Source organism: Lupinus angustifolius, chromosome LG09 (assembly GCF_001865875.1).
Source record: "Lupinus angustifolius cultivar Tanjil chromosome LG09, LupAngTanjil_v1.0, whole genome shotgun sequence".
Lineage (NCBI taxonomy): Eukaryota > Viridiplantae > Streptophyta > Magnoliopsida > Fabales > Fabaceae > Lupinus > Lupinus angustifolius.
In genome coordinates this window covers 5,880,509-5,890,069 of record NC_032017.1, presented here as the reverse complement: position 1 = coordinate 5,890,069, position 9,561 = coordinate 5,880,509, and the positions used below count along the sequence as shown (strand labels likewise).

Below are 9,561 nucleotides of genomic sequence, written 5' to 3'. Positions count from 1 at the left end.
GTGAGGTCTTGCTCACCCCTAAACATAACCAATATCATTGATGAAAAATATGTAAATACATCTATAAATACTCAATAAAAAAACCAACTTAGTTTGAGTAACTACAAAATTGGGCCGAATCAAGGCCCAACACTTTCATGAATCTAAAAAAAATATTGGAAGAGAAACAAAGAATTCAAAAAGCATGATAAAACCCTTAATGCTTAAACCTCTTCACTCTTTCCACACACAGTATACGTTCATTGCTTAAACAACCGCCGCTATGGTGAAAGCCTACCTCCGATACGAGCCAGCGGCGTCGTTCGGCGTAATCGCCTCCGTTGAATCGAACATCACATACGACAGCTCTGGCAAACACCTCCTCTCTCCGGCGCTGGAGAAAATCGGCGTGTGGCACGTGCGTCAAGGACTTTGCACCAAAACCCTAACTCCTTCACCTTTCTCTCGCGGACCTTCACTAGCTGTTACTTCCATTGTTTCCTCTCCTTCGTCGCTGGTATTGAAACGGCACCGTTTCTCCTTTGTAATTGTTTGTTATATTTGCTCGTCTTCAGTTTTTAGATAGTTTGTTTAGGAGACAAAAAATCGTATGAAGACGTAAACAACACGTCATATTTATGTTTCTTTGTGCTATCATTTATGACTAAATTTTAATTAGAATAAGATTTTTTCACACAAGTCCTTCTCTGTTTAGGATTAAGGGAAAGTTTGGGGAAATAGCTTAGTTAAGTGTTTATTCAGTTATGTTTTAGGTTGTTTTTATATGCTTATTGAAATTAGGTGAAAAAAGGTTATAGGTGGTCCTTAGCTGTTTTCATAAGCTTATTTTTATAAGCTGTTTGTCCAAACAAAGTTGTTTATTTAAACGGTTTAGTTAAATGCTTATTCAATTATGTTTATTGAAAGAAGCTAGAAAAAACTTAGTTTTATAAGCTTCATTGATAAGGTTAGTGAAATAAGCTAAAAGTAGCTTATAACAAGGTCATAAGCTATTTTTGTAAGTTTGCTTTCATAAGTTGTTATAATAAGCCCGGATAAGTTCTCTATAATAAACTCTTCTAAGCGCTTCATAAAACAGTGATTCCAAGATACTTCAGAAAGTTGAGTTTACACTTTTAAGCTGAAAACTATAGCTTCTTATATAAGGTGAATTTAACTTTCTTATCAGCTTATGCTTTTTAGTAACAGCTCAACCAAGCTAGCATGTATATGTCAGAACTAAGAAGTGATTTAATCACTTTATTTTGAGAAAGTTTAAACAAACGGCCTGTTATTTACAAGTACCCATAATTGTGTTTTGATTGCAGATAGCTGCTGGTTATGCTGATGGAAGCATAAGGATTTGGGACTCTGATGCAGGAACGTGTGAGACTACATTGAATGGACACAAGGGAGCTGTTACTGCTCTTCGCTACAACGAGAATGGTTCCTTACTTGCTTCTGGAAGCAAGGATAACGATGTCATTTTATGGGACGTGGTTGGCGAGACTGGACTCTTTCGCCTTCGTGGCCATCGTGATCAGGTTTGTAGCAGTTAGAACTTTTTATTGAACTCAAATGTAGGAAAATTATTGCATGATGCCAACACAACAATAAATGTATGCTCCAATAATATTTTTTTCCCATGGTGAATGACACTTTTCAAGGAATCAAAGATAGAGAAGTAAACAATCATTTTAGTCCCTGTAATTGTAAGCACTCAAATTAGTCAATGACTATAGGAAATTGTCATTTTAGTACTTCAATTTGTAATACTTGATCATATTACTCCATGAAATCATAATCTGTCTGTCAAATAGGTTCGACTCCCTATAGTAATATATAAATTTCATAGACTAGTAAGGTCTAATATTAAAAATGATTTTATAATTTTTAGGAACTAAAAATGATAGTTTCTAAGTACAGGACTAAGATGACAAGTAGCTATAATTTTAGGGTCTAATAGGTGTCTGATCCAAGATAGAAAGTTTGTGTTGAAAATGTTGTAATTACTATATTGAAATTCAATACTCATAATTTCCAATAAAAAACATCCTTTTGAATCCTTACTGAGTTGCCGATCTAAGTACACTTTAATAAATTTTAAGCAATGGATTCATTGTTGCTCCCGTTAGTCCCATACCACGCTAGAATTTCTCCAAATGAAGGTAGTCATTATTTCTACATTTGTTTTGTGTGTTTTATGAGTGTTGTCATTCATTTGTGGCAGGTGACTGATGTTGTTTTTGTGAATTCTGGGAAGAAACTTGTTAGTTCCTCCAAAGACAAGTTTTTGAGAGTGTGGGATCTTGATACTCAGCATTGTATGCAAATCGTAGGTGGCCATCATACTGAAATATGGTCCATAGATGTTGATCCCAATGAAAGATACCTGGTCACTGGTTCTGCCGACAAGGAACTTCGTTTTTACTCAATCAAGCATGAGTCTTCTGATGGGCAATCTGTGAATGGAAACAATGCAGTTGTAAGTGGTGATTCTTCTGTTAAAGATAAATGGGAAGTTTTGAGGCAGTTTGGTGAAATTCAGCGGCAAGCCAAGGAAAGAGTTGCAACAGTGCAGTTTAACAAGTCTGGGAATCTGCTAGCTTGTCAAGTAGCAGGGAAGACGGCAGAAGTATACCGTGTATTGGATGATGCCGATGCAAAGCGTAAGGCGAAACGCAGGGTTCACCGTAGGAAAGAGAAAAAACATGGCAAAGATGTTTTGGAGGGGACTGAAAATGGGGACAAGAATAGTGAAAACAAGGGAGATAATTCTTCCGTGGCTCATGGCCCTGCAGAAACAAGCAACCCTGCAATTACTGTGCCTGATGTTTTTAAGCTGCTGCATACTATTAGAGCTAGCAAAAAGATTTGCTCCATTTCTTTCTGTCCAATCACTCCAAAGAATTCACTGGCTACTTTAGCATTGTCATTGAACAATAATCTGCTTGAGTTTTACTCCATTGAAAGTGGTGAAACCTCAAAAACACTTGCTGTTGAGCTTCAAGGGCATCGTTCTGATGTTAGAAGTGTCACACTTAGTTCGGATAACACTCTTCTGATGTCAACCAGTCATAATGCAGTAAAGATTTGGAATCCAAGCACCGGTTCTTGCCTAAGGACTGTTGATTCTGGGTATGGACTGTGCAGTTTAATTCTTCCCTCTAACAAGTATGGACTTGTTGGAACTAAAGACGGAACCTTAGAAATTATCGACATTGGAAGTGGCACTTGTGTTGAAGTAGTGGAAGCTCATGGTGGCTCTGTTCGCTCAATTGCTGCCCTACCAGATAGAAATGGTTTTGTCACAGGAAGTGCAGATCATGATGTTAAGTTTTGGGAGTACCAAATTAAGCAAAAACCTGGTGAAGTATGTCCTTCATATCATTCAGTTTTACTTTTTAATATTTGTTTGTTACAAAATATAGTTCATTATAACTTTTTCTCTACATATACATATGCATATGCATATCCGTATACGTATACATATCCATATACATATACGTATACTGTACATGATATACGTATACTGTACATATACATATACTGTACATATACATATACTGTACATAAATTATAGGTAAAAGCCTAGAAGACCTTCTGTATCTAATTTTATTTTATTGTGAAACTCTTCTGTGGTTGTCTTTCTATGATGTATATAAAAAAGGTGCTCCATTGTACGAGGCTCCCACCTAGTGGCTGTGGGATCCTGCATAGTCTTAATCCCGCATGTAGAGATGCTCTTTCTAGGATTTTAACCCATGACCTCCAGGACACGATGCAAGCAACCTCTGTTGCGCCGAGGTTACCCTCTACCTTCCTGTGACACAGACAATTCATAGAGTTGATATGTGAAACACTGAACACAAAACTGTTTCCTGTTTGCATGTACATATATGTATTATGTAGGTAGGAGGCTAGGAGATACTGAACACTTATCTCATTGGCAATGAACCCATTGACTCTCAACAAAATGAAAAAAAATAAAAATATTCCAGTTCCACATGGCCATCATACTATAATTATCATTATTAGCTAGAGCTACCATTATAAGAATTAGTAGTTAAATAATAAAAAATTCTCTCTTCTGCATAGATATACTTTCCTCTGATAAATTTCTCTCTGGTAAAACAAATGCTACACAAGAAAGGATGCATGATTTTTTGTTTCTACTGACTACACTTTGTTTTCTTCCATATATTTTTGCTTTTCTAATATATATCATTTAAGTAGTTCCAATTTCATATGTGTGGAATCATCTCAGACAAGTGATTAAATTAATAGCCAATTTGTTTATTTAGTAGCACTGTTCGTTCTGTTTTCAGGCTACTAAGCAGCTCAGTGTGTCAAATGTTGGTACCATGAAAATGAATGATGATGTTCTTGTGGTTGCAATAAGCCCTGATGCTAAATATATTGCTGTTGCATTGTTGGATAGCACTGTGAAGGTGTGATGTCTTACCCTTTTTCTTTTTGGCTTCGTAGTTCTTGTTAGCTGCTGCCTGCTGCTTATCTTTTGATTATTTGGTTTCCAAGAAGTTAACTCATAGTTTGACTTTATCTATTGTCATTGTCATCTGCATAAATACATTTTCTCAAACAAAAATTCTTACCCTATCATTTGTGATTCGTGAATTAAAGCATTTTTTCTATATAGTAAGATTTAATCATTGATGTGGAAGACCTTTTGGCAAAATGCCTTTCTATGGTTTAACCATACATTATTTGGTCTCTAGCCCTTTGAATTGTTTGTCTTCATAATGTAGGATAGCGGAAGGGTTTCGATTAATATGTTAATATCAGAGTTTAATTGGGTAAAGCGAAGGTAGAAATTATTTTGGTTTAAGTTCTAGTGGCTTGGTCCTGATGGTAATTTGGGACTAAAGTAAGCGTTACAGGTTGAATTGATAGCTTAATCAATTATATTTCTCCTTATGCTGCTTCTTATAGTGTGGCAGCCATATGTGTCTGATTGAATGTTGTGTATTTCATGTACTATGATCCTGTGGTTTTTCTATTTGAACATAATGTTTTTATTTTTCAATGTTATTTGATGAGTTCGTTCATTTTGCAGGTTCACTTTGTTGATACATTCAAATTCTTCCTTACATTATATGGCCACAAGCTGCCTGTTCTTTGTATGGATATCTCATCAGATGGAGATTTAATTGTGACTGGCTCTGCAGATAAAAATATAAAGATTTGGGGTTTGGATTTTGGTGACTGTCATAAGTCCATTTTTGCACATGCTGACAGGTAAGACAAATCTTCAATGATAATTTTTTCCCTTGTTGTTTTCTTCATTGGGGTGTATGGTTGAAGCTGCACTTGAAGTATCTGATGAAACTTACATTGCAGTGTTATGGGAGTGCAATTTGTTCCCAAGACACACTATGTATTTAGTGTTGGAAAAGATCGGTTGGTAAAATATTGGGATGCTGATAAATTTGAGCATCTGTTAACTCTCGAAGGACATCATGCAGATATTTGGTGTCTTACGATCAGTAATCGTGGTGATTTTATTGTCACTGGATCTCATGACCGTTCCATCCGCCGCTGGGATCGTACTGAAGAACAGTTTTTCATTGAGGTATACAAAACTTGTATCATTTGGGGCTACACTTGCTTAATGATGGACGGAGGGGCATTGCCCCTATCTATTAATTTACAATAAGAATAATTCAATGGGGTGTGGTTCGTAGATTATATTTGCTTGACCACTGATCATTTCAATTGCAGGAAGAAAAGGAGAAAAGGTTGGAGGAAATGTTTGAGGCTGATCTTGACAATGCTTTTGAAAACAAGCATGTACCAAAGGAAGAAATACCAGAGGAGGGAGCTGTGGCTTTAGCTGGGAAAAAAACTCAGGAAACCCTTACTGCAACGGACTTAGTTATTGAGAGATTAGACATAGCAGAAGCTGAAAAACAGCGTATTGCTGAGAATCAGGTATACCCATGTAGAGAATTATTGTAGCCCAAATTGACGCTTTATCACATAAGTAGATCTATGAGACAAGCTTGCTAGATAGATGCAATGATGCATAGATAAAATAGATTAATAACGCCATTTTACTACTCTATCACAGCACCTGCAAAAAAGAGAACTGATCTGACTTTATGAGGGTGCATTAGTGATTCTCTACTTTGCCAAACATAGATATCAATATAAACTTTGGTAGCAGAATCTGTTCCAGAGTTGAAGAATGCATCAATTGTCCACCACGAATCTGGAATAAATTATTCCACTAAGTAATGTGAGGCCTGTGAACTTGCAATAAGCAATTTGTGTTATTAACGCCATTTTCCTGACAAAAACCTCCACTTTTTATTCCCCAAAAACTGTAACACATTGAATTTAAAAAGTACGCGGGAATGATCATGACTGTGGAAATTTGCATACAAGTTTATAACATAACTTTATTAACTAGGCGAGGTCGGTTTCATAGATCAAATGATGTCGTTGGGCTCTATTGATAAACTAAATTTTCAATAAATCCATTCAATCTATGGAAATATGTTTGACTCATTTTGTGTGATTGATAATAAAACAAGCTGAAGAGGATCGTCTTTTATCTTGTTTTGCTAATCTTACAATGTTCACGATGCACTTTCTTTCATTTTGTACTTTAGGAGGAGAAAAGTAACAGAAGTGTTGCTGCTTTCCAAGCAAATCCACTTATGAATGGGCTTTCACCTTCAGATTATGTTCTAAGTGCATTTTCAGATGTTCACTCCAATGATCTTGAGCAAACATTATTGGTATGTTAGGGACATGAATTTTTTCCATGCTCTTCTCATGCAGAAATACAAGGCACTTCAAACTACTGTCTTTGGGCCCACCCATTATTCAGTGTTTATTAGTTTTTTTTGTTTCTAAATAATTGCACTAGGGACACAAACTAAATGAGTAGAATGGACTTCTTAATCCAGTAACAAGTTTATCATTTCATTTATAAATCATATGAATATGCATATGAATACTTGGCTTCTTTTTATCTTGATATACCAACTCCATGATGAAAGTTAATTGAATTTTGGCCTTCTATGTGGTTGTTTGATTTAATTAAACTTCACCAGCTCTACTATTTAACTTGTGTTTTCCTGGACACTAATATCTCTGCTTTTTTATATGGCTTACGAGCAGTTCAAATATCATGAATTTGTTTCCACCAAACCAAACCATTACCTATAACACTAAACATAATTCACACTTGTTACATTTTTTTTACATTATATAAGAGACACAAATGAATTGTTATGATTGATCATGTATAATTATTTTTGTTAGATGTTTCCCCTTTTCTATGCAAAATAAACATAAAAGCACTAATCAGCATTAGTTGTAAAGCTCACTGCAACGCTAAAAGTTAGGATTTCTATATCTATTAATCTACTAAATAGATGTATAGTAGAACTTAGGAGTTGTATTTTGGTTTTGTTTTGACACCCATTTGATTATTGTTGCTGCATTTATCTTATTCTTCTCTTGCCCAAATCCCACTCAGGTTGTTAGGAGTTTGTCTTAATTTTAATACCCTTTCCCAAAATGTAGAATAATATGCAGAAATTAGGCTCTTGCTTCGTGGAGGTGTGATAAACCCACTAGAAAATGTTAATACTTGACATTTTTTTAAAGATTGTTAATGTGAAACCTCACATGTTACCATTTCTTTTGCAGGCTTTGCCATTTTCTGATGCTTTGAAGCTTCTGTCGTACTTGAAAGAATGGACTTCATATTCTGACAAGGTTACTCTGATACCCTTGTCATGTAGAAACTTCATTTCTAAAAATACTTTTACATATATTTCTTTTCTTTTCTTGTTGCTGTTTTGGGTCCGAAGAAATCTTATCCTCTTTTAGCAATCCTTATTTCATTTTACATACATTGTATACATGTACTTCGTTTCTTGTGTACTAAAGTGAATTGTTAGACATTAGAGTTGAAAACAAGGAAAAGAAACTGTTTATGGCTGAAAGCATGAGTGACACCCAGCACATTATATTTGTATACATGAATAAATACAATCATATTCCGTGGTGATAGGGATTATGATTAACTGAATTCTAAATAAAAATCTATATATAGCTATTCTAGTTTTAAGGAACTAATGATATTCAGATGTTATAAAAATCCTACCTACACCTTCATGTATGAGCAAATCCTGACATGGATTCCCCAAGTGTAGTGTTTGCAGTGTGTGTAAATATTACCAATTGAAATCTGTATAGTTTCTTGTTGGACAGTTACCTAGTGAAAAAATGTAAATTAAATTAGTCAATCTCATGTTGGCTTCTTTTCCTTATTACCATGTCTTTTTCATTGGTATTTGCATGTTCTTCATATTCTAATTTCCTACTCATGATGAATGGGGTGAGGTCATTTTATGTCAGATATAATAATTAACATTACGATAATAACAGATATATAAAAATTTGCTTAAAGCCTTAGTATTATTTGCAAGTCATAAGTGCTGATGTTTTCCTGATAATTGCAGATTGAGCTTGTTTGCCGCATAGGAACTCTGCTATTGCAGACACATTACAATCAGCTGCTTTCTACGCCAGCTGCCAGACCTGTCTTGACTGCTTTCAGTGACATATTTTATGAACGTGTCAAGGTAACTACACAACATTTTTATTTTTATTGTCAGTGTATTTCATAATATAATTGGAGCTTCGTCTGATTCCATATCAAACTGTTAGTACCAGAAAGCAGGTATTAGATTTTAAAGAGCTCTTACTTGGTATTAGACATCTGATTTTTTTGTTTAGTAGAGAATAATATCTGGTGCTGACAATCCCAATACATATAGTTTCACTATTGCCTTCTTTCTAAAAAATCAAATTTAATAGATAGATCATTGGAAATTTAGATTTATTTTATCATATCTGTACTGCTTAAGACTTTACTTTAGTAGAGTGAATGGGTTTTTCTAGTAACTAGTAAGGACAATATTTAGGTAAAGTTCTTTGGTGCTTGTGGTGTTATTCTCCGACAAAAACATAACATGTGTTTTATTTTCTTAGAACTCATCAATGATTTCTGATGTAAATATTTCATCGCTGAATCACTATTTTGAGTTGAAATGATTGATGAACTTGAGCCTTCCATTGACAAGTATCTAAAAATTGTGTCAGGGATGGAAAGATATCTTTGGTTTTAACCTTGCAGCCATGGATCATATCCAGGTATGATGTATCAAATAATCTGCATATCTCGTATTCACTATCGAAAAAAGATGATTCAATCTGAAATGTTCTTTCAGCAAATGATGGCTTCAAGATCAGATGCCCTCTTCAGTGATGCAAGATCTAAACTTCTACAAATACGTGCTCAACAATCAAAACGTTTAGAAGAAAGATCTGATTTGGGAGAAGCGAAGCAGAAGAAGAAGCCGAAGACAACAACGGTGTAGAGTATTGATGCACATTTGGATATAGTCATGCACCGGATGATGTTAATGATTTGGTATTTCAACCACTATCAGAAATTCCGAAATTGATCTCAACTGGAATATCTGTGATTGATGAAGCATGAAGATTTTGAGTTGAAGTTGGATCACATAAAAGAGGCTT

General features: G+C 35.0%; 1 protein-coding gene across 1 annotated transcript; it reads left to right on the top strand.

Moving 5' to 3' along the window:
- On the top strand, positions 218-9,561 carry LOC109356515 (WD repeat-containing protein 3-like). Its single transcript, XM_019599865.1, has 12 exons — positions 218-496; positions 1,308-1,523; positions 2,210-3,352; positions 4,308-4,430; positions 5,057-5,238; positions 5,341-5,572; positions 5,722-5,931; positions 6,615-6,743; positions 7,663-7,731; positions 8,481-8,603; positions 9,124-9,174; positions 9,252-9,561. The coding sequence occupies exons 1-12, from the start codon at positions 263-265 to the stop codon at positions 9,399-9,401; spliced, it is 2,862 nt and encodes a 953-aa protein (XP_019455410.1). The 5' UTR covers positions 218-262; the 3' UTR covers positions 9,402-9,561.

What these genes read in the sequence shown, in the direction of transcription:
- LOC109356515 (XM_019599865.1), top strand. Translation starts at nt 263, where the DNA reads ATGGTGAAAGCCTACCTCCGATACGAGCCAGCGGCGTCGTTCGGCGTA. An exon ending in TTTCCTCTCCTTCGTCGCTG is followed by an intron (nt 497 to 1,307) that starts GTATTGAAACGG and finishes TTTTGATTGCAG; the next exon opens with ATAGCTGCTGGTTATGCTGA. An exon ending in AGCGTATTGCTGAGAATCAG is followed by an intron (nt 5,932 to 6,614) that starts GTATACCCATGT and finishes TTTGTACTTTAG; the next exon opens with GAGGAGAAAAGTAACAGAAG.